At 33.5% G+C, this 25333-nt stretch overlaps 1 protein-coding gene across 2 annotated transcripts; it reads left to right on the top strand.

The window, feature by feature from the left end:
- Positions 1–8385: 8385 nt before the first annotated feature.
- LOC130808941 (uncharacterized) lies at positions 8386–24119 on the top strand. Of its 2 annotated transcripts, none has more exons than XM_057674505.1 (26): positions 8386–8684; positions 8988–9100; positions 9333–9459; positions 10541–10639; positions 10720–10788; positions 10972–11106; positions 11205–11273; positions 12289–12344; positions 13911–14070; positions 14639–14803; positions 16513–16597; positions 16676–16882; positions 16994–17088; positions 17187–17229; positions 17603–17760; positions 18798–18908; positions 19672–19740; positions 19821–19964; positions 20318–20392; positions 20492–20668; positions 20961–21046; positions 21842–21896; positions 22570–22695; positions 22806–22919; positions 23672–23788; positions 23875–24119. In XM_057674505.1, exons 1-26 carry the CDS (start codon positions 8559–8561, stop codon positions 23938–23940), a joined length of 2847 nt encoding a protein of 948 aa, XP_057530488.1. In that variant the 5' UTR covers positions 8386–8558; the 3' UTR covers positions 23941–24119. The 2 variants fall into 2 exon arrangements, with proteins under 2 accessions (XP_057530488.1, XP_057530489.1); XM_057674506.1 differs by having other exon boundaries at positions 8390–8684; positions 16676–16861.
- The last annotated feature ends 1214 nt before the right edge of the window (positions 24120–25333 follow it).

Genomic DNA, 25333 nt, shown 5'->3' on the forward strand with positions numbered 1-25333 from the left:
TTGGGAGATGTATTAGGGAGGAAAACTATAGTGGAAGCACGTGCAAAGGGATACTTTTTTTATTTTATATTTATAAAAAAGTAAAATTATTTTTATGATAAAATAAAATAATATAATTTGGTGTTGCTTGTCTAGTACTCAAATATAAGTCATATGCATATCATATGATTTTCACCATACTTATCTTATTTTCCTTGGGTTGTTTAACTCTTCCACCTAAGGAATTGTTTGAGTGGAATTGAGGTTTTTATTAATATGGTGGGTGAGTTTGAGGGAAAAATTAAATAAAATAGGTTTTTTGTAGAAAAATATTTCAAAATAAGTTTTAAAAAATTTTAATTCTCAAAATAAATGTTTTGCGTCCGAGCCTACGGTCATGGATAAAATAGCTGGTAAAAAACGTCAAAATCCTTTGTTCACTATTATTAACAACGAACAGAAGAGAGGCAACGTCATAGTTTTGGAAAGACAAAAAAAATTTAAAAAAAAAAACATGTTTGTTTGTTGTTACTAATAGCGAACTAACATCATTTCATATTTTTTTGTCCTTGTCTCTCTTTTGTTTGTTGTTAGTAACTAACAGCGAACAAAGAATTTTTGACTTTTTTAACTAGTTTATTTGTTCCTATTAGTAACAGCGAACATAACTAACCTTAGACTCGGACATGAAAACACTTTATTTTGGGATTTAAAATTTAGTGAAACTTATTTTGAGAATTTTTTTGATAATACGCTTACCTATATGTGTAACTACTTGGACAATTAACAACCACCGACATAATACACTGCCTCAAACTGAAAATTTGAAGAAAATAAGCTTATGTGGGAAAAAATTCCCAAGAGAAGTTTCGGGAACACTTATTTTCCAAAATAAGCATCTTTCAATCCAAGCCTATGGTATGGTAATATTCGTTGTTGCTAACAACGGGCAATTACTTAAACCGAGTCAAAGCAATTGGGTTGACTTTTTTATTGTTGTTGACTTTTGATGTTAATGACCCGCTGTTAGTAACAATGGGCAATTGTTTTTCCATCACCTTAATCTAAGCTTTTGTTCGTATATAGCCCGCTGTTTTGGCTAACTTTTGCTGACTCAGCTTAAGTAAGGGTTCGCTCTTAGTAACAACTAGGGCTGAACAGAGTTTGGTCTAAACCGTAAACCAAATCGGACCAAACCGTAATTTAAGTATTTGGTCTGGTCTACGGTCTAAATGGACTGGTCCTTTTTTTTAAAAAAAACGATTTCCGGTCTAATCTAGGTTTTAAAACTTTCAGACCGAAAAACCGTAATAAATTCCGGTCTGGTGAAAACCATAAACCGTAGACCGGAACCCGCATTAATATATGAGAAGGCCCAAGTTTAATATTGTGTTTGGGCCATTGGTAGCCCAAGTTCCATTTTACTTAAATGTTACTAACATTATGTTAGGGACTTAGGGTTTAAAAGTTAAACAACACTCAGCACCTAGCATTAGTAGCTCCTTCTCCTTCCTTCGACATTTTTGAATTCCGTGCTCCCCCTTCACTCTCCAGGTCTACAATTCGACCTTTTGTGCTCCACTCTCCAGGCCTTCAGCAGCTCCTCGCCTCCTTCGACGCTTGACAGTTGGACCGGCAGCTCCTCACCTCCTCCCTCCTTCGACAGTTGTGCTTCAAGTCTCCATTCTCCAATCTCACCACGGAATCAAGTGTAGAATCTCGTAATGCAAGTATATTGGTTGATTTTTTTATTTTTTAGGTTTTTTTTCAGTTTTTGTATAAATTCGAAGAATCTCAACTTCTCAAGTGCTAATTTTCAGTTTTATGTTAATTTTCTCGTCAGTATATGCGAGATTGTCGGTTGTTGTTTAGTACTGCTTTTGGTGGTTATGGACGATTGGGCTCCTCTCGTCAGTGTATATATATATATATATATATATATATATATATATATATATATATATATATATATATATATATATATATATATATATATATATATATATATATATATACATATATATATATATATGTATATATATATATATGTATATATATATATATATGTATATATATATATATGTATATATATATATATATATATATATATATATATGTATATGTATGTATTATATTTCATAAATACTATATATATATATATATATATATATATATATATATATATGTGTATATGTATGTATTATATTTCATAAATACTATATATATATATATATATATATATATATATATATATATATATATATATATATATATATATATATATATATATATATATATATGTATGTATTATATTTCATAAATACTAAGTATAATAAAATTCTAACACTAAAATTCAACAAGTATAGCTTGAAATGGGGCAGAGAGTCGTAAACTCCTAAGATGAATGGATTTACTCATTTGCTTACCACAACATCTAGATCATTTTTCAATGACTACTAGATACAAACAAATTAAAATTATCAGCCTTTTGTAATTATGTTGAAGGTTGAATGTTAATATGTTGGTATTACTCGTTTGATATGTTGAATGTTAATATTATGTTTGTATTACTGAATACTAACTTACTGTTTAATTATGTTGGTATTATGCAAGAAACTACCCTCATTAATTAAGGTTGATATGTTGTTGATATTGGTTGATATTGTAGACTATATAGATTGTTGATATTTATTGAAAACATAATATTTGGAATATATGTGAAATAGTCTTTGAAATGACAAGTTGTAACTTGTAAGTATTGGTGGTTCAATTGTAGATGTCGATGGATGAACCTTTTATAATTTGCGATGAAAATAAAGTGGATGATCAAGATGGTAATGAAATCAAAAAGGAGGAAGCTATGAGCAAACAAAGGAGGAAGCTTGTGAAACTAAGATCCGACATATGGGATCACTTCACCAAATTTATAAACAAAAACATGGAAAAGAAATGTAAGTGCAACTATTGTGGTCGTAAATATAAGTGCAATCCTAGAGTAAATGGGACTAGTACTTATAGAGCACATATAAGTAAGTGTCCTAGATTTTCACTCAATAACAAATCAAATGCTACTCAAACACAATTGAATTTTCAATCAAGTGTTAATGAACAAGGGGGACAAGAAGCTTACATAAAGAGTTGGATGTTTAACTATGAGACTTGTAGGAAAGGCATAGCGTTCATGATAATTGTTGATGAACTTCCCTTTAGATTTGTTGAAGCCCAGGGGTTTAAGTACTTTTGCTCACAGATGCAAAATAAGTTTGTGGTTCCTTCTAGAATGACTGTTGCTAGAGATTGTTACGAGATGTTTTTGGATGAAAGGTTGAAACTAAAATCTTTTTTAAAAACTAATTCTGGGAGAGTATGTCTGACTACTAACACATGGACTTCAATCCATAAAATTAATTATATGTGTTTAACTGCTCATTTTATTGATAATGATTGGAAGTTAAATAAAAAAATCTTAAACTTTTGTCCAATATCAAGTCATAAAGGTCAGGCCATTGGAAAGGCAATTGAGAAATGTTTGCTTGCTTGGGGTCTTGAAAATGTGATGACCATTACTGTTGACAATGCTAGTTCTAATGACACTGCAATTGTTTATTTAAAAACAAGAGTCAAAACATGGGGAACTAGTGTGTTGAATGGAGAATATTTGCATGTAAGATCTATTGCTCATATCATGAATTTAGTGGTTAATGATGGTCTTAAATTAGTTACTGATGCTGTTTGTCGAGTTCGAGGTGCTGTTAAATTTATTTTATCTTCTCCATCTAGAATTGAAAAGTTTTATAAGTGTGTTTCGGATGAAAAGATTCCATCAAAAAACATGTTGTCTCTTGATGTGGTCACACGGTGGAACTCAACTTATTTGATGTTAAGCGTTTCTTTGAAGTTTATATTGGCATTTGAGAGGTATGATGGGGAAGATCTAAATTTTCATGAGCATCTTCTAGATCCCCATGGTTATGGGAATGGTTTAGGAAAGCCTACTACTGATGATTGGGACCAAGTGAAGAACTTAGTTCAATTATAGAAGTGTTTTATAATTTAACTTCGCGTGTGTCTGGTTCACAATATGTTACTTGTAATGGTTGTTTTGATGATATAACTGATGTTGATTGTTTGCTAAAAGAATGGTGTGAAAGCCCTGATTATGAGTTTAAGAAAATGGCAAAGAAAATGAAAGAGAAGTGTGATAAGTATTGGGGGATCCTAAAAAACTAAATGTTATGCTATATGTTGTTGCTGTACTTGATCCTTGATATAAATTGTAACAACCGTTTTTTTTAAAATAATAATAATAATAATAAATAAATTTCAAAAAAAAAATTAAAAAAAAAAACATAACTTCCCATTAACAATAACTTCCCACTCCTCCCTCTAAACCTCATAACTAACCTCACTTACCTCTTATAATTAAACCAATTACCCTTAATGCATTCACATTATTACTCACATTTCCTTTTTTTCTCCTATAAAGTACTTCCTCCATCTTCCAATTGCTTAAAATTCAGTCAAGAAAACGCAAGATTTCGATATTAAAGACAGCGGATTCGTAGACAGAGATTATTAGGAGCGTACGTTGTCTAGGATCGCGTGACAAGGTAATTCTCAATGTCCATCTAATTAGTACTATCCCGTTAGTATTATGTGCTAAGTGATAATTAAGGTGTTTAAATAGGATGCATGATTTTATATGACATTATTTTATATGATGTTATGTTTTATATATTCTCAAATTATATTTACTATTATTTCTTTGGTCAAACTTGAATTTATAATTTTTATTTCGATAAAATTTATATTATTATTTTGATAACGAAATTAGATACGATTTAAATTGGAAGAGAAATATTTATGATATTAATTCCTATTGCCACCAATTGATGTTAGAATGGTGATTTGGAAAATGAGATTTCAGTTGGATATTCCTGAGATATATATTTATTGGAAAAAATTTATGTCATAAAATATAAAATGTATAATGTATGCTTGATTATATGTTTGTGTGCACGCGACTAATTATTAAAATATATTAAATCATGTAAAATGTAACACGAGGGAAATGAAGCTCTTATATTTGTTGTGATCCAAGTATAAGGGTGATGAACATGTTGCCCTGTTTGGTTAGTATAGCTGCCGACAGGTATTATTATTTCTGATACTTGATACGATGTTTGGTCTTCTTTCTATTTGTTGTGATCCAAGTAGAAGGGGTGTGCACACTAGGGTTCCCTGAGACTACTCTGCTGGCCTTGAATTATTTGGGGTGATGACCTTTTGATGAAGTAGGTATAGGGGTAAAGCCTCGGCCTACTGGCGTTCTCGTTCCCTCAAATTAAAAATTAATTATGTGTTTGTCATTATTAAATATCAAATTAATAAATTGGTTTATGTGATATTATACATTATTTTCTGAAATTGTTTTTCTTTTAAACTCAGCTATATATTATTTTCTAAAATTGTTTTCAATTTGATTATATTTTATTTTCTTAAATCATTTTCAAACTTAATCGTTTTACGGTATGGAGTTGGAATTACTCTATTTCCTGATTTTGGGAGTTTTTTCCTTGTTTTTCTTGCATTCTTATGTTGCAGGTTATTGATTGCATGGGAATCGCGGAGTGAGGATCACTTAGAAATATAGCTTTTACTAGAGTCGTATTTCAGTTTAAATTTTACCTTAAGTTGTTTAAATTTTATATGGACATAGATAGCGTTTCAGTCTTCTCTTATGTTGTAAACCCTCTTTTGGATTTAAAGTTATTAAGTTATTTCTTAGTCGTTAAGCCTTACATCTATTTTATTAGAAATAGATGTGGCGGTAACACTCCCATGAGTAGGTTTTGGTTCATGTTTTCATTAAAGGTGTTTTCAAAAGTTCGACCTATTCTGAGGGTGTTACATAAATGGGAAACTGTGGAATTTAGGATAAGACGAATGTACATAAAAGATAATGATGCCTCTGTTGTTTGTATGCGAGTAAAGAATGCCCTTTATGATTTATATGATGAATACAAAGGCTTTCATTTCACACCCGCAACAACGAACCAAAGTGATGGTGTTCAAGTTCTAGTAAAGATGTAGAACCTGGTCTTCCGAAAAAAGGACTTATGAGATCTAAGTTTAAAAAATTCAAAGAGTCTCGTCAGGATGGGGAATTGACTAAAACATAGGTGGACAAGTATTTGGATGAGGTTACAGAAGAAGATGGAGATGGCTTTGATATTTTTACCTGGTGGAAAAACAATAGTTCAAGGTTTTCCATTCTTTCTCTTGTAACTCGTGATGTGCTAGCCATTCCTGTATCGACAGTTGCATCGGAAAGTGCCTTTAGCACTGGAGGTCGAGTTTTAGATTCATTTCGAAGTTCATTAAGTCCAAAGATGGTAGAAGCTCTTATTTCTTGTCAAGATTAGCTTCGTGCTTCTTCTCCAAAAGTTAAGGAGTGCTTGGAGGATATAGCACAACTAGAGAACGATATGTGATCTTTCATATCATGATTAGTATTATGTTTATTTTAAAAAATCATATTTTTTGATGTTTGTTTTTATTGTATAGAGTTATCGAAGAATCAATTTGGCTCCTTTAGTTATCGACGTTCCTTGATGCAATGATGCTTATTCATGGATTTACTTTATGAAGTCGCTATTGCTGAGTGCTGACTAGTGATTACTATGAATTTACTTTATGTTCTATATTTTAAAATTGGTGATGTACTTAACTATTGAAAATTTGTAATGTTTCAGATTTGGTGATGTATTTTGTTTACAGATTATTATTTATCTTAGATTCTCAATTCAAAAAATACATAAAAAGAAAAAAACAGTAGACCAGACCGGAATTTCTAGTCTGGTCTGATTGTTCTGTCAAACCAGATCAGACCGGACCGTGTGCAGCCCTAGTAACAACGAACACAACCAAACCTTAGCATTGGACAAGAAAATGATGATTTGGGAAATATGTTTTCCTAAAGCTTATTTGAGATTTTTTTTCCCCAAAAAATAAGCTTATTTTCTTTAAATTTTCGGGCTACATGTATGTGTTGCTAAACGGACTTTTGGGTCATAGTATAACTAACACACTCCTTTGAACTGATAAATTGGACTAAAACAGAAAAATAGAAATAGAAATGATAAAATGACACAAGAGAATATACTATCAAATTGATGATTAAAGAACGATTACAAAGTAACGAAAAATAGATCAAGCAATTCGAGAAACTCGAGATCTCCTAAAATGAGTAAAACCCATCCATTAAGTGTTTAACAATATTCATGATGCTAATGAGCCTCTAATTCCCCTTATTTATAAGAAAACTACCAATTAAAATTAACTTATTACCCAAATTATTCATAATATTGTAATTACCTAATTACCTATTGGTAAACCCATCATTTCAAATATAAGGTCATTGCACACACATACTTCATCTTGGAAACAAATAAACAAGGGTGACACCCATATGTGGGTGACGCCTACAGGGTAACACCCATGCTTCATCTTAGGTATAACAACACATATTAGTCAACATATATTATGGTTAAGCCCTCAAAGTACAAAAAAGTAGGGTGAAAATCTATTTTGCAACTTGTTCCCTTAAACCAAACCAAAGAAAAATTTAATTTTGAATTACTATTCCAAATCCAAACCGCATTTAATTATAATATAGATAAAAAAAGTCAAATTAGATCGATTATGTTTTGTAGTCATATTAAAAGTCTAATATAAACTATAAATTAAACTTCAGCACAAAAATAGTAATTTAAAAATTTGAAAATCATGTAGCAAAAACGAGATTGAAAAAACAATCAAAGAGAGACCGTCTTTTAGGTCCAACCCATTTGAGCTTAATGTCTATTTACATTAGCTTTAATGCCTATTTACAGTATCTTTAAATGCCTACTCACATAATACTTAATACGTACTTGCATCATCCTTAATATCTACTTATATTATCCTAAAAGCCTACTTAGTGTATCCTTAATGTCTACTTACAATATACTTAATGCCACCGATAAAGTGTATAGTACTTATAATATTTTAAATGGCTTCTTATAATGTCCACTGAAACTTACTATAAATATTATTTATGAGTTAACCCAATTAGAGATGGTGTATCAAAGAAACCGTTTCTCACAAAAATTTGTGTTGAAAAATAAAACTTTAATTCTATAATAAGGACTTACACAAATTCTTATATAAGACGATTTCACCATAAAACGTGCCCCATACCTAAATTAAATTAGCCTAATATTAAACGTTTTTGCAACAGGTTTATATTTTGAAAATCATGTAGCAAAAATGTGATTGAAAAAAAGCCCTAATGGTGAGGCGTGAAACCGCCCATAACTGAACCAAAACCGATTTATATGTGAACCGTCCATAACTGAACCAAAACCGATTTCATTAGTGGGCAACAGTCAACACAAACAATTTTGTTTATTTTTTTGGAAACTAAAAGGAATAAAATTCCTAATCTGTACTCCAATTTGAAGAAAAGCAACAAGTATTTGCAGAATCTTGTTAACTTGAATTGATTTCCAATTCCAAAAGCAAGGTTTTGGTGATGAATGATGATGGATGATGAAGTTGTACAGCGAGTATTTCAAGAAGGCGGTAGAGATTACATTCAAAAACCAGCCACTTGTTCTTCTTCCTCTTCCTCTTCTATTCTTCAATCTCTTCCTCTTCATGTGGTATACTTCGTCTTCTTATCAATTCTCATTTTTTGATTAATTTTTATAGGTGTTTGTTTATTTTCAGAATTTGGGGTTTTAGAATTTTATTCAATGTGTTGGGTTGTGTACTTGTGTTGTATTGTGATGGGTTATGTTGGATTGTCAATTCCCCTTTTTTTTTGATAATTTTTGGTGGGTTTTTGTTTATTTTCAGAATTTGGGTTTAAAAAGTAATCTTATTCAATGTGTTGGATTGTGTTACTTGTGTTGTATTTGATGGGTTGTGTTGAAATTTGTTTGTTTGGCTGGCCACAATTGTAGTCTTTTGATCATGGATGCTATTTGCTTATCAAATCAATTCAAGAACTACGAGAAAAGAGGAAGGCTCTTGTTACTGTTGGAATTGGAGGTCCTAGTGGCTCCGGGAAAACCAGGTTCATCTTCAACTTTCCTTCCTTTTTTTGAGAAATCATTTCTGTTGTTTCAATCATGTATTCACATTAGGTTTAAGAGGGGACAGAGCATTTTGAGGGTGTTTGGTTTTTGCGATATTGAGGACTATTTTTTTCAATTTTTCGTTGTTTGGTTTGACAAGGGAAATAAGATGGAAATTTGCATCATTCTGAATTTCTTGTTCTCTTGATTGCTATTTCGTGCTTTATGAAGCTTGGCAGAGAAGGTGACTTCTGTCATAGGATGCACTGTTATATTAATGGAGAATTATCGCAAAGGAACCGAAGATTTAAATGACTTGGATTCCATAGACTTTGACGCCTTAGTTGCTAATCTACAGGTTTTCTTCTAACTTATTGTTTGGTCCCTGGCTCAGATGGAATATGAATATGCACTGTACAATTTTTGTTTCTTATAATAAATAATTCTCTTTTTTCACCCTCTTCTTTCTTATCAAAATGTTTTCATCATTATACACTTATGGATGGAAAATCATGAGCTTTGGATACGACTTTATCACTTGACATGAGCATTTGTATATATTCTTCTAGGTAAGTAGTTCTGTATTATTGAAAATAGAAGAGGCATGTAATTTTTAAGTTGTAAGGTATTGAGGCATAAAGCATTTCAAGTTACCAATTCAACAATATTGAGTCTTTCCAATCTCTTATCACAAAACTTACACTCATAATTATCCGTCAATATCCCTCTGTCCTGTAAAAGTATAATATGTTAAGGTACTAAATACTAATAATGACTCGATATTGTGTGGTCTATTCGCTTGGCACGTAGATGAACCCATGCTGGATTCAATGATCTCAGTGGACACATGTGCCTGCACACCCCGGGCTCCATGATGATCAATTTGGTGAAGTGACTTGTGTTTTATTTAAGACCAACAGTGTAGGCTTGCCAACAATATTTGGGGGATAAATGAAGAGGGAACTCATTCCTTTTTTATTTTCGAGAATAGTTCTGTCAAAGTGAACAAGTGAAGAAGAGGAAAATGCAGGTTTTTAATATGCAGAAAAGCTATGAGATTCTCAGTTGCTCTATTTTGAGTCCTAGAGGTTTTATCCGAAGAAAAACGAGTGAGAATGTCAATGACTAAGGCGATTTTCAGCTGCGATGCAAAAAAATTATGAACCAATTACCTATCCTACGTGGACGTTATTCGAGGAAATAAATATTTATGGCACTATAGTGGGAATTATGGTTTATTGGGGCATAATTTTTGGAAAAAATTCTTCATGGGGTGGTTTGTATTAGCATTAGTTTCTGATCGCTTCTCTTGCTGAAAGTCATTCATTCTGGTTTGCATAATAAGTTAATAACCAAGATATAATTTACTGAGTACTGAGTAGCATTCTGAAACTTAACATGTGAAATTTGTCCTGAACCAAGGTTTGGTTTCTAAATAGGATTTGATGAATGGTGAAGATACTAGAATACCAGTATTTGATTTCCAAGAAAAACGACGTGTTGGCTCGACAATCATAAGGGGCACCTCATCTGGAGTAGTGAGTTTATTGGTTTCTTAATTTATTTTGCTTGAGCATATTAAAAATTGGTTTTGACCATTTTATCCTTGTGTTTCTAGGTGATTGTTGATGGTACATATGCTTTGCATGCAAAATTGCGGTCATTGTTGGACATTCGAGTTGCAGTGGTAAATTAATCCTTTTCCCATCCAGACTGCTTCAGTAAATTATGGTTTTTATTTATTTTCTGGTTATGATTGCATCTTTTCCATAGATAATTGTATCTTCTCTTCTTTTTTGTTTCAAATTTTGTATTAAATTGTATTACACTTGCATCTTTAATGGATTTTGATTTACTTGGGATTGACTAGGTTGGTGGTGTTCATTTTAGTCTGCTGTCCAAGGTTCGGTATGACATTGGAGATTCTTGCTCCCTGGATAATCTCATTGATAGCATATTTCCCTTGTTTAGAAAGCACATTGAGCCAGACCTTCATCATGCACAGGTGAAAATGTTATTCTCATTAGATTGACTTGCTGCTGATGTGTAAAGGTAGCCACAAATATTCCTATTTAACCTTATTTCGTGGAATACTTATTACAGATCAGAATCAACAACAGCTTTGTCTCATCTTTTAGAGAGGCGATCTACAAGCTCAAATGTAAAAGCGAGGTTTGTTTATTCGGGACATTTGTGTTTTAAAATAAATGTTGTTCTGTTCATGTTCTGACTGAAGTTGTCAAATCGAGCTATTTGTGTAGATACGACGTGCACTCTCTATGAAGCTGATTTGATACATCTGTATCAATGGTGAGCCTATAGGCCCAGTATGAATATTTTGAGGCACTGGTTTTGCCAGAAAATTTCTTTCTTTGTAATATTACAATTGAAAAGAAGATATAATACTTGCATGTTTAAGCACTTGTGCAAGAGTTTTTTTGTGTCGCCCAAAGATTTTATGGTTGGAAGGCTTGTGTTTCCTTTGTTGTTTCCTGCTTGTAGGTTGGTCGGTTGGTCCAACCTTCCGTTATGCCCCATCTTTCAACTTGAAATCAATAAAGATACAACAAAACAAATTAGTGGCATATGTCCCCTCCTCTCCTCTCCTAGTAGCATCTTTTCCATGATTGCGCGTGGGGGGTTTCTTTTATAATGGCCAATGGATTCTTATATCATATGGTTGTGGCCAAACTTGCACATGAAATGGAAATTTGTTGTATCATTGGTGCGTATCTATGAAGTTGGGATGAGGTTGTGCGGGCAAGTTTTAAAGATAGCTCATACACACGTAGCAAAATGTATGAGAGTTTGAAGTTGTCCATGCAAGGATGTCTATACACGTGTTACATAAAAGGCCATGCACGTAAATGGATGTGCAAAACAAAGAAGCTATGGGCATTTTTATTATAACTCTATTGTAATAGGAATTCTATTGAGTTAGCTGAACGCATATTTAGGCCTTTTACTCTTCACTTTATACTTGTTGAACTGAACTAAAATTGAACTTATTCCATTGAGCTCAACTTATTTTCATTATGTCCTTGTTTTTTCTTTGAAGTTTGTTTTTACTCAATATAGTTGGTTTAAGTGAAGAGAACAAAGTTTTTCTTAGATTTATTAATATGCTGTTCAATATTGTATATGAAAAGAGTCTAAAGTAATGTTGTTATTTTCCTTCTTTTTACAGTCACCAAATGAACATTCTGATTATGCGTTGAGTGGACAGGATGTACAAACAGACAAGTAAGTGCCGAGAATGCAAATTTGTTTTTTTACTTGTTAGTGTTCCTTTGTTAAGTTAGTTATTATTGTGAAATCAACGCTTGGTATTTCACATAGGGAGTGTCACTTTAAACTATAGTTTCGTTGTTTATGTTCTCTATGATTGACATTAAATTCATTAGGTACAGTGTCAACTTATGATGGCCATTGTCGATGTCTGTAATTATTCTACATCATTTTTTTTGTGTATGCAACTATGTATCAATGTTCTTGTTTGCTAATCGTCTTATAAAAAGACCTACATTTACTATAAAGCAATATAAATAAAATATAAGAAAAAGCAATCAAGCATACGTTGAGCAAACATTATTAAGAAAGTGTTATGGACTGTCATTTTCTTGAATATTTAAAAAGGATGAAAAGTAAAAAGAGATTAATTAGATAGTTTAAGATAACAAAAATAGCAGAAGAATATAAAGTGGCTACAAGCTTTCACGAGGCTTCCTTCTCTTAAATGAGCTATAAAACTGAATACAAAATTCTCAATTTCCCTTTTCATTTCTCTACTCCGAGTCTCAGTATGTAGACTATAGCTTCACCAAATTTTTAACATAATATTTCTTTTCAGTTATAGTATTATTCCTCTTTAGAGTTCTGTTATAGTCTTCTTTTTTCAATTTCTATTTTCCTTGTTTATCTTAACACGCCTCTGGTATTTTATAATGGTGGGCGACCTCGTTTGGTTCATAATGTTATTTGTGGCTAAAGTGCCACCTTGTCCTCAAGGTAGTGAGGAAATTCTTGCTGAATTTTGTGAATATTTGCTTTGATGGTTGCTGACTTGCTGTGTTCGCTGGTGGTGTATTTTTAGACAAAACAACTAGTCATTGAGGAATGGGCTTTTAAACATTGCGCCACATGACTTATTTATCATGCAGTTAATAACAACAATTCCTTAATGCAATTTCTTCTTCCACTGAGATGTCAGTCTTTGGGGTGATGAAGTTAGTCACCCCAAACTTTGATTCAGTCCTAGTAGGAACCTGCTCGACACCAATGAAATTTGATGCACCTTAAGCTCAAGTACCCTAACAAGGCATGAGGCCAACGCTGCCTAGGCCGAAAAGACTGGTGTGGCCTTTCCTTGGTTTAGCAACATTCACTGTAGAAATTCTACAAAGGAGAACTCAAACTTTACATCTGAATTGAACACTTCAATAGCACGAAGTAGCAATTCTATCCAACCATTGCATCGACCAACAAACAAAAATACTTATAGGAGAGCCTTAGCCCTTTACAGTAAAAATAGCATTTTAAAGAGGTATACCTCCTTTTTACCTCTTGGGCTCTCGGTACATATTTATTGTTTCTGATTAGACTTCTTAACATAATTGAATACCTGTATCAAAATGACGATGAATTAAACTTTAACTGAAGATTAGAATCCATTTGGAGTGATTGGCAATACTTTAGGTCAAATTGAAGTTCATAATTTTTTATAGCATATACCAGTTCATAGTCTGGGGGACATCATAAATATTCCTTGATTTGTTTTGGTCTGTGTCTGACTACAATATTTTCTTCTAGTTTTATTGAGATGTACCTTCGACCCCCTTCATCAAATGAAGAAGCTCGTATCAACGATTGGATCAAGGTGCGTCAATCTGGAATTCGGTATTATCTCTCTCTTGGTGACCAGAGGATTGTCGACAAACATTTTATCATCCGACCTAAGGCAGAATTTGAGGTAAGATATAGGTCTCTTGTTAGCAACTTAGAAGTAACATTGCGAACTATAGAACCATACTATTGAATATTTTCTCTATTCTTGCTTGTGCTGTGAAAAAAAGAGCTTAGTAAGTTATGTGTGTGTTTTAATTTTTTGTAAGCTGTAGGATTTTTATCTATGATGTTACTCATGAATTTTGTAGCATATGAGGGATTATTATATTCAAAAAGAAAATGAAAACATGATATCTTCAATGATCTCTCATAAAGATACCTTCGGTTAAAACGTGGGGAAATAATGTAGTTAGTACGCCCTATGTTTCTATGTGTTTATTCCCCTTTCCTTTTTAATCTGGCTACTAGGAAAAATATATGTAGGCAATATTGCCATGCCCATTGCACAATGTTTGTGTCCATGTTTGAAGTAAATCCACATGCTTATACAATTAAATTTTAATATGACATGTTAAAGACTCATCGAATTGAATAGAACTATTTAAGTCAATTTCTTTGTTATTGTTTTATCAATAACATCGCGGTATAATGCTGAAAGTTTGTTATACTTATTCCCTTGAATGTGGAAACAGGTTGGGAAGATGACACTTGGTGGATTGCTTCAACTTGGTTATACAGTTGTTATGAGTTACAAAAGGGCATCACTAACTTTCAACTTTAGAGAAGTTTCACTAGCTTTCGAAACAATTGACTCTCTTGGTGAAACATTCATGGTGGTGAGGGGTACTAACCGAAAGGTAAGAAGTGCATTCATTTTAGATCTTTATAATATGTATATTGGATTTTGCCTGAGTGTCTTATCTTTCTTATTCATCATGTGGCCTTGAGACTCCTCCTGTATAGCTTGATTTCCTTCCACCAATCCAAACTTTGCTGTCTAAAATGTTGGCTTTGTGAAGGCACTTCTGCAAGAATTATCAAATTTATGCTCTTTAATCTCATTAGAAAATGTGAACCTTGATAAGACAGGAAAGTGAAGTGTTTCTATTTCTTGTTTGTAACAATGCATTTTATAATTTTTGTTAGCGGCGTTTCACATATTGATTTGTTTTGATTAATCAAATAGAGCCCTTCTTTCTGGGATTAAGGATTTTGCGTTGATGTTTGTGAAGATGAACACTTATTAGCCGTTTTTTGTACCCATATGCTCTTCGTTTTATATGCATGTACTCTTTGTTATCCGGGCATGACATTTTGGTTGGCATATGATCCAACATGGATCTGGGCATTGAATACTGGTTCTATGTCATTGGCATGCAGATTCAGCTAGATCTTGGGTGACATCACCAATGAAGTGAGTATAGTGAGTAATTAGTTAGCTCTACACACAATAGAATCTTAACATAAGACACATGAGGGAACAACTTCTACACAAATTTTGAGATCTAAAGTTTGAGCTATATATCTGTTGATTCAAGGTATAATGATTTGAATCTTTTGTCAAGATGTTGAGCTTTTTATAAGGATATTGAATCAATTACATTGATGTGAATTTTATTGTCAGTGTTATTTGTCTGCTTCTCCTGTAACTGTTGTGATGAGGGAAGTTAGGATTTCTGTTAATGTAGCTTTTCCTATATTTTTACTGCAATGGAAAGGAAGAAGCTTACCCGATCTTTTTTCTTCTTGTTTTTACTAGGATTCCTTTTTTTTTTTTTTTTTTTTACCTCTTCCTGTAATTTTTTCTTCCTTTTATTTTTATTTTTACTTGTAAAGTTGTTTGAGGCACGAGGAAGTGAACTCTGAACTGAGGAGGTGTAGTTGGCTGTAGCATTTGTTTAAGCTCCTTAAACAAGATTCTTGTTTGCCATCCCCATAAAGCTTGAAATCATTGTTAATACTATATATATCACCTCCCTAACAAATAATAATTGTAATCCATTTTTTTGGACTTATATCTAAATTAAGGATGGTGTTGCTGTTGCAGTATTTTAAATTTTTGAAATTTTTGTACCATATCCTTTGACTCATACCTATATCCAACACCTAATATCTTCGACTGCATCGAGACTATAGGGCTATAGCCTGTCTGTTCTCCTGTCTAAAGAGTTTACTTACCCAGGTTCTAGTCTAGGTTTTGTCCAATAAGGTGTGGTTCTGGAGGATCAAATTTATAGCACATACCTTAATTATGAGATATGTGTCATCTCATTAAAATTTTGAAATTAAAATTTAACAGACAAGTTTCCAATAAGTGAAAGACTCTGATTGGCAGGACATTACTTAATTGATCTTGCTTGATTTCCTTTGTCTAGACCGTTGGGGCTGAAGCATTGAGAATGTGGTTCTGGAGGATCAAATTTATAGCACATACCTAAATTATGAGATATATGTCATCACATTTTTATTTTGAAATCAACATTTAACAGACAAGTTTCCATGTAAGTGAAGGACCATGATTGGCAGGATTTTACTTAATTGATCTTGCTTGATTTTCTTTGGCTAGACCGTTGGGGCTGAAGCATTGAGAATGGGTGTTTGTGGACCCTGGATTACAAAATCATACTTAGAGCTGATCCTCGATCAGAAAGGTTAGTATCACATAGTTTACATACTGTTGAAACCAATTTTTTGCAAGGTAGTACTGGATTTTAATGTTTAACTTTCAGGAGTATCACCACTCTTAGCAAGCACCTCAACAACTAATCAAGAAGGAACAATTCCTTCACCACAGCCTATTCGCGTAACTCCTAATAAACTTGAAGATCTGTCACAACCATGGACTCGATCACCAACCAAGTCTAAAATGGAACCCATTTTAGCAACATGGCACTTCATCTCAACAGTTCCTTCAGGTGCTGATGCTTCCGTGTTTGGTATGTGATATCTAAGTTGTATTGCGTGTCTGCTAGTGTCTTTTTTCTTCTATTGGCTGGTCTAGCTCATTTCTATTATATGTTTATAGCTCTCCCATGAACCAACTGCAGATCCCTCTTCTTTCAGGGACAACTTGCAGCTTGCTCCAATGCCTGAATCATATGACTTTGATCGAGGGTTATTGTTAGCTGTTCAAGCTATACAGGTTAGAACAGAGGCAGATGTTTTTGTTTCTCATCTTTATAGATTAATATTCGTGAGATTGGGAAAAATAATGTTTTCTCTTCACTTTTGAAATTTCAGGCTCTTTTAGAGAGTAAAGGTCTTCCAGTCATAGTTGGCATAGGTAATATTTACATCATTTGTGTCTACCTCTTTGTTTTACCTGTCATCCCTCCACTCCACTTCCTTTTCATGCTCTTCTTCGCCCATTTTTTCCCTGCTTTCACTTTAACAATTACAGTGTGGCTATTGTAGATTGAAATAAGGAAAGTAGAACTAATAGTTTTTATAAAACTCGATTTAGCCTATGAACCACTAATTGTAGATGCACTCTAGGACAAACTACAAAACCTTCTCCTAGTGAGAGGGGAAAATCCATTCCTTATTTGCAATAACTCGATCTAATACAAAGTTGATGAATTTTCTGATCAGGTTCTGAGTTTAAATCATGTTTGAATATGAAAATTCTTTCACTTTAACAATTTATTGTGGTGCAGGTGGTCCAAGTGGATCTGGAAAAACAAGTTTGGCTCATAAAATGGCCAACATAATTGGCTGTGAGGTTGTTTCCCTTGAGAATTACTACAAGTCTGAGTATGTAAAGGATTACAAGTATGATGACTTCAGCTCCCTTGATATTTCTTTACTCTCAAAGGTGAGAACATCATGACTCATGAGCACTTATGTAGAACTGGGATGAATTTTTAATATAAGGTTATGAAATGGCCTACAAAATGATTTCAAAAACGGTATGAATAGAAGTGTTTTGGGACGATGATGCTTCATAAGAGGATTTGTTTCCCAAAATAATGTTAATTGGTGCATATCTAGAATCGGAATATTGTTTCCTGGTACATGGGTTGGACTCCCTTTCCATAAATGAAATGGCCCATTCATATCATAACTGAAATGTTATCCAAATCACTAAAGGTCATAACCTGGTTTACTAGACCCCAGATTTCCTGCGTTGAACTGTTGAAGCCTTGAAGGATTCTTGTCAGAGATAAGCATATGAAATATGTGGGATCCTTTGCAGTTGAGAGGAGAGTAAGGAAGGGGTGAAGAGATAAAAAACCTCAAAAAAATGCGTTGACTGTTAGCATTGTAGTATAGTGCTTCATGCACTGGTAATTCTAATGGCTTGTAATAATTATATATTTCCCGCTTCCGCACTTTGTACAAGTCCTTGAAGAGTAAACTGAGCTGTACTATGGAGCTTGAACAACATTTTTTATCTGAAAGTGTTTTTGTTTTGTATTTTAGTAAAGTGACCTCATTACTGAAATTTGATTTTTTGTTTCATAGCATCCTGTTTTGGTTAAGTAGTTAAATCATTATCATGTGGTCCTTGACCAATGTTCTCTTATCTCACAATCAAGTGATTAACCTTTTTCGTCAATGAAAAGAAATGACGGTTACTAATTATTGCGAGCTGGTACATGGCAATAAACTTATGCTGCCATTTTGGTACAAGTCAATACTAGGAAAAGAAGCGCATACATTGTCAGAATCTGACAGAACTGAATCAGATTTTAAAGCTGCTTTTCTGATCATTTTTTGGAAAGTACTGGATAGTTTCAAGTTAGGTAGTTTTTACTATAATTAGAATGAATAGGGGAGTCCGAAAAAACATGAATGTGCAGAAATTGATGATTTTTTATCCTTGTTCTTTACCTTACCTTGTTATTGCAGAATATTGATGACATAAGGAAGAGACGGAGAACTAAAATACCCATTTTCGATATGGAGAGTGGGTTGCAGAGTGGCTTTGAGGACTTGGAAGTTTCTGAAGATTGTGGAGTGGTAAGATGCACTTGATCCCACTTTTTTTTAAAAGAAAGGCTGCAAAAAGGAATCAAATATCCGAATTCCTTGTGTCTGTCCCAGATGATGTATTCTTTTCATAGTTTTAATTTTGAGTTTAAAACTTGATAGAGTTGACAACGATTTTAGTTAAGACATATTTTTGGTTGTTTCTCAGTTCTAGAAATTATATGCTGCTAACCTGATCCTACATCCTTGCTATTAAAGTTACTTTTCCATGAAAATGTAAATGTGGAACATGATTTTGAACATATGCAACTAGCTTGATTGTTGGATGGATTGAGCTTTTGAAGAGGATTAGTGCTAACTTTGATCAATATCTAATATTGAGAGAATTACATGGTTGTTATTTTAGATGTCTATCAAGTAGTATTATTATCAGGCATTTGGATTTTCAAATGTAATTGGGTTTGTCATATTTACTTAACCCTATGGAAGAAAATTTTTATCACCAAATTAAAGGAATATTAGAATGTTGGATGGTTGGTTTTGTAATTGCTCAAATTCCCCAAAAAAAAAAAAAACATTTGAAGTCTCATTGCACCTCCATGGCTATTGACATCAATTGTTGAAGTCATTAGGGTATCATCTTGCTAATGTTGCTCTTGTTTGGATAATTTAATTGAGTTTATTTGTTAGGTTTGATCGTAATGTTTATGTAAAATTTCTACCTGAAGAAACCTTTTGTTTTTGAATGAGCTATACAGGCGTTGCTTGTAAACTTACCGATAGATATTTGCAGGTTATTTTTGAAGGGGTTTACTCTCTGCATCCTGATATTAGGAGGTCGTTGGACTTATGGATCGCAGTTGTAAGAAATGGTCTCCATGTTTGTACATTTCTTCTTCGACAAGAAGCTTTACATATGTAATGTGTTTGTCTGAATGACAGGTGGGAGGTGTCCATTCACACCTTATTTCTAGAGTTCAAAGGGACAAGAACAGAGTTGGTTTTTTTATGTCTCAAAATGATATTATGATGGCAGTGTTTCCCATGTTCCAGCAGCATATCGAACCACATCTTGTCCATGCACATGTTAGTATTCTTGATTTTTGGTGTCATGTAACAATTGAATTTGAATTACTTTTTAGTGACTTACTTTTTTGTGTAATGATATGAAAATGAAGTTATAAAATAACCCAACTGAGCCAAAAGCTTGGATTGAAGGTTACTTCTACTGGGCTTATGAGAAGATCTACTCTTTTCCGATGTTTTTGTTTTTTTTGCTTCAGCTGGTCTGCAAGGAGTAGAGATTAGGAGAGTAGAGTGACATCATATTTATATTACATGAAAAGTGAATACAAATTGTTTTAAGAGTTGTTACACTGGAACTGTATTAGGTAACTACACGATCTGATCATTCATCTTACATGGATTTTGTTATGCAGCTCAAAATCCGGAACGACTTTGATCCTGTTTTATCTCCTGAAAGCTCTTTGTTTGTCTTAAAAAGTAACAGACAAGTGTGTGCATCTGATTCTCCCTTTCATATATGATGTATATTTTCTTGTGTTTTGTTCTTTTCAATTATTCCTGATGGGCTAGTTCTTTCCTGATAACAGGTGGCTTACAAAGATATACTGAAAATTCTCGACTCTACTAAGGTTTGCAGCTCTGTCCAGAATTTTGTTGATATTTATCTTAGGCTCCCTGGAATACCTACTAATGGGAACTTGACGGAAAGTGATTGTATACGTGTTAGAATATGTGAAGGAAGATTTGCATTGCTGATTCGAGAGGTTTGATATCTATCCTAGTAGCCTACTAAATATGTTACTTGGACTTTTCATTTCACCTTAAGTATCCGTGTCGGACTTTCGAGTCTCAACACTCCGACATTGGTATGACTCTTCGACAATCATTTTGAACCAAAATCAATAAATGGTTTTCACATAATAGCCGAGTCCGGTACTTGAACCCATACCCAGGTTGGATACAAGTACCATAATCAAAGTAATATAGGCTGCTAGTTAGTGTAGTAAGTTCTTTTGGGTTAGCAATTTACTTTTTTCTCTGTTCTCAATGTTGTAGCCAATAAGAGAAGGAAACTTTATCATCCAACCAAAAGTTGATTTCGATATCAGTGTAAGCACAGTGGTTGGCCTTCTTAACCTTGGGTAAGATGATGACTGTTACTACCTACATCTGCATTAATTTACTTTATATATGTGCTTGTGAAAAATATTTTGGTTTACCTAACCATAAAGCAGGATAGGTTCGCCTTTTAGGCTGTAGCTCATCTGACAAGGAAATCTATGAACAGGAATTTCTCTTCGATTAGTAAGATATTGGAAGGCAGAAGGGAATGTCTCAAATAAATTGCTTAGACACCCAGAATGCCCATCTATGTTTGAAACTGAGATTTGTAGCCCATTATTAAAATTGTTCATAGTCGGATTTCGTGATCATGATAATCCTCTTGGGAGAGGAAAGCCTTTTTAGACTTCATTCGTCTGTGCTTGTTTCCTCTAAAGAAAAATATCGTATTATTCTAAGGACAACCCAAATGCTTTCTTATTTCCGGCACAATCTTTTTACCTTCTTAGCCAAATGAAGGTGGCTGTGCATAGTGCAAAATATCACCACCATACCATATCACGACCATAATTTAAAGGTTCTCAAGCCTACTGTGATTAATATAAAGCCGAGACAAACACAAAACTATCTGCTACGCGAAATCCATTTTGTAAACCTTACTCGCCAACCACGACCGCTCGGTCATCTGAGATTTCTCACTATGGGGCCAGGGGTTTTAGAAGATGTAATAGAGATTTATACTCTGTTTCTGGTCATGAAGTCAGTGACTCAGTATCATATCACACATCTATTATTCATATGGCTACCTTCCCTTATTTTGGCCAAGCTACAAATACTCTTTTGTTTTGGTAATCTTATTCCTACATGCTTGTCAGGTACCAAGCTGTAGCATACATTGAAGCATCAGCTTTCATATACCAAGATGGAAAGGTATCTAGTCCTTAAGCTAATGCATATTTGATACATTAATTTGGAATTGAGCTTGCTGCTTGTATTATATTCTCCATTCTAAGGATCATTTGTATTTGAAGTTTAGAACGAAGTAACATCTGTAGGTAGGAAGACATTATTATATATGGTGATGAAATCTGTGATTTGATATACTTGTGTTTATGCTAATATACTTTATAGTATTAAATGAATACAATTATCTAATTGACTTTGCAGTCAATACAGAAGAATATGCAAAAGGTCAAATATTGGTCACGGTGGGTGTGCTGGCAGTGAGCAGCCAAACTTTTGTCCCTGACCCTGGCTACTTGCCGTGCCAATTCATGCCCTTTGCTTGACATGGCCCACTTCCACGGTGTTCATGTCCTTGTTCTGGACAAATGCTATTCATGATACAAACGCAACTTTAAGTTTTTGTGAAAAAATGATATTTTAATGTGTTTATATGTGCATTGCCTCCTTATACTCCATGTTGGAGTTAATTTAATCCGATTGATTGTTTATTCTATTTGATATGTGAAATCTATGTTTTTATTTAAAATATCTGGTTACTCTTAATCATATGTTATATATTTCCTCGGTAATTAAAAGATGTAATATTTTATGTCTCATTTTTGTTTTAGAAAAGATTGTTCTCTGTATGTGGTTTCAGATTCTCGTGGAGGTTGATAATTTGCAAGATGTCCCTAGTCCTTACATTCAAATCAAAGGGGTTCAAAAGGAAGCTGTAGTGGCTGCTGGTTCAATTCTTAAGCTTGATGGATCATACACCACTAAGGTCTCGGCTTCATCCCTTCCGATAATCCTTTCACGACTTTCTGATGGAATTTTTTATTCTAAAAAGTTTGCTGAATTGTTATTGGCGATCAATCTCTGTTAATCTTTCAGAGTTATCTGCAAATAATTTTGGAGACATTGCCAGCTTTGGAAATAAGCCCTAGTGGAGTCCACACTCAGCAAGCTGCAAGATTGCAGGAACTAGTAGAATTTATTCAGTCTCAGGTACTGAAATGTGAAAAATATGAAACACCTATCATTAATAAAAGGAAAAATTACCTAGAATAATCCAACTTTTTCTTGATTTTCCTACTATAATCCCACTTATTGATTAACTATCAATAATCCAAACTTTAGGGTGTATTTGACTACAGTAAACCCGGTAATAGGATGATTTGCTATAGAAAGATTTATGTTCTAAAAGAAAAGATAAATTAAAATGAAAAAAATAGTAAAAAAATGTTAAAAAAAATTTCTGATTTTTTATGATTAAAAATTTTTTATGTAAATATTCCAAATTTTTCTCTAATTTTACATTAATTTTTAATTTATTTTTTTGGTAAATTACCTACTATAACAGGTTATACGGTTACCCAAGTTTACTCTAAAAAAAATACCCCCTAAAATTGAGATTATTCATGATTAATCAATAGGTAGGATTATTATAGGAAAATCATGAAAAGGTTGGATTATTCTAGGTAATTTTTCCTTAATAAAAATATGACATTACTTTTCCTTTTCCTCTAATTGTCATCGTTGTTCCCACCTACTTAACCTTGATGCAAGATGGACTCATGAACCTTTAGCTTTGATAAAGAGAACACCGAAAGATCATGTGAACTGCTGTGCTTTGCACCTGCATTGAGTAGAGACATTTGTTACTTTCAAAAAACAGCTTGCTGTTCTTAAATGCTTTTTTGTACTCTGAATGCTACCGAGAATCATAACCCGTCTTACTTTTATTTGTGGGATTGAAGGGAAGTAGTTCATCGTCAGAATCCTCTCCATGCAGAGAAGGGGCAGCAATTGACAGCGCAATCGAAGACCTGCAGTGTAGAATCAAGAGGCTTGAACGGTGGCAAACAATCAACACTGTACGTTTGTTCACCTGTCGATCTCGTTCAAATTGTTAATTGTTAACAAATTATGATCAACCAATAACTCAATCCATCTTTTGTAGGTACTATGGACTTTCTTAATGTCAGCTCTCATAGGTTATTCACTTTATCAAAGACGACGGCGGTAGGTCATAATTTTATCTTTTTTCTCACTAAAATGGCTGGTACTGAAATTTGTCAAGAAATCCCTTCTGTTGGACATATGAAGTGGATGAAATTCCTTGCTTGTATACAAATCTCAGAAAAGGTTAATATAATATATAGATTTGGGTGGTGATGTGTTATTTTCCGTCCACCTCTTTTGCTATTTATATCTCCTTGAATCCGGGAAACCGATCCTCACGTGATCCTTGGTCTTGAAAGATCTGGAAGATTGGCAAGAGTACAACCCTTTTTCAAGCACCCAATCCTGATCAGTAGGCACAAAATGACCAGCACCCAACACCACAACATGACTCAAACTCCCCCCATTTCAGCTTCTTTAAACTTCCTTATTGCTTCCCAATTCAACTTCTTCATCCATACCTCATTTGATACAACCCCAATTCTCAGATCACTCTCCCCATCATATAACAAAACATTACTTCCCTGCACCAATAATTCCACCATATGTTTCACACTTTTCATCATATCTTCATGTAAAACATAACTTACTAAATCACTACAATCCTTCCAAATCATTGAAATGTTCATCCCTAGCTCCTTTACTTCCAAATTGCTCAAAAACCTTTCTGATAAATCTATTTCATAGGGCATTTTTCTTCTTATGTCATCCAAAGTAGCCAATCCTGTCATGTTTTGTAGCTCCTCATGTCGGTTGCTTCGCTCCATTTCTTCTCCATAATCAGCTTTACCACCTTCCTTTGAGCTTTTTCTAGATGGGTTGTCATCTGGGTTATGGGGTCAGTAAACCCATTCCCAATTGCTATTCCTGCTAAACTAACCCTATCTGTTTCTGAAACTAGTTTGTTGTTCTTTAATATATAATACTTAATTGCTGGTGCGTACTTATCTACATAACTTTCACCAGTAATATAAATCCGTCGAAACCCTAATAATGATTTATCTAATAAAATAAAAAATTAAAAGCGATGAAAAGGTGTTCAGCTACACCGTATAGGTCTCTTGGAATTTCATTTGGAGAAGCAGCGATGCTGAAATCTTTTCCAATCGGATTATCTAAAAATAGAACCCCAAAGATTCGATTCCATGCTGCATGATTCTTTTAAAGCTGATTTTATGGTTAACTCGCCACGGTCCGGGCTCGTAAAAGTTCCCAATCATCGAGGAACAACAGGAACCTCCTTGAAGCGGACTCTTATAAGCGCATATAATTTCATGAGTCATTATAATACAATTCTTTATAATCCAAAACTAAATATTGCCCCTAAAGTAAATATGGGTTGTCATCAGTTGCTTGCAATTTATGCAAGTCAAATACTAGTTATCACTTAAGCTTATAATGGTCCATTTCAAAATCATATATATATATAGGTTTAAAAACCTCTATTCAACTCGGAT

The sequence above is a fragment of the Amaranthus tricolor genome, chromosome 3 (genome assembly GCF_026212465.1).
Source record: "Amaranthus tricolor cultivar Red isolate AtriRed21 chromosome 3, ASM2621246v1, whole genome shotgun sequence".
Taxonomy (NCBI): Eukaryota; Viridiplantae; Streptophyta; class Magnoliopsida; order Caryophyllales; family Amaranthaceae; genus Amaranthus; species Amaranthus tricolor.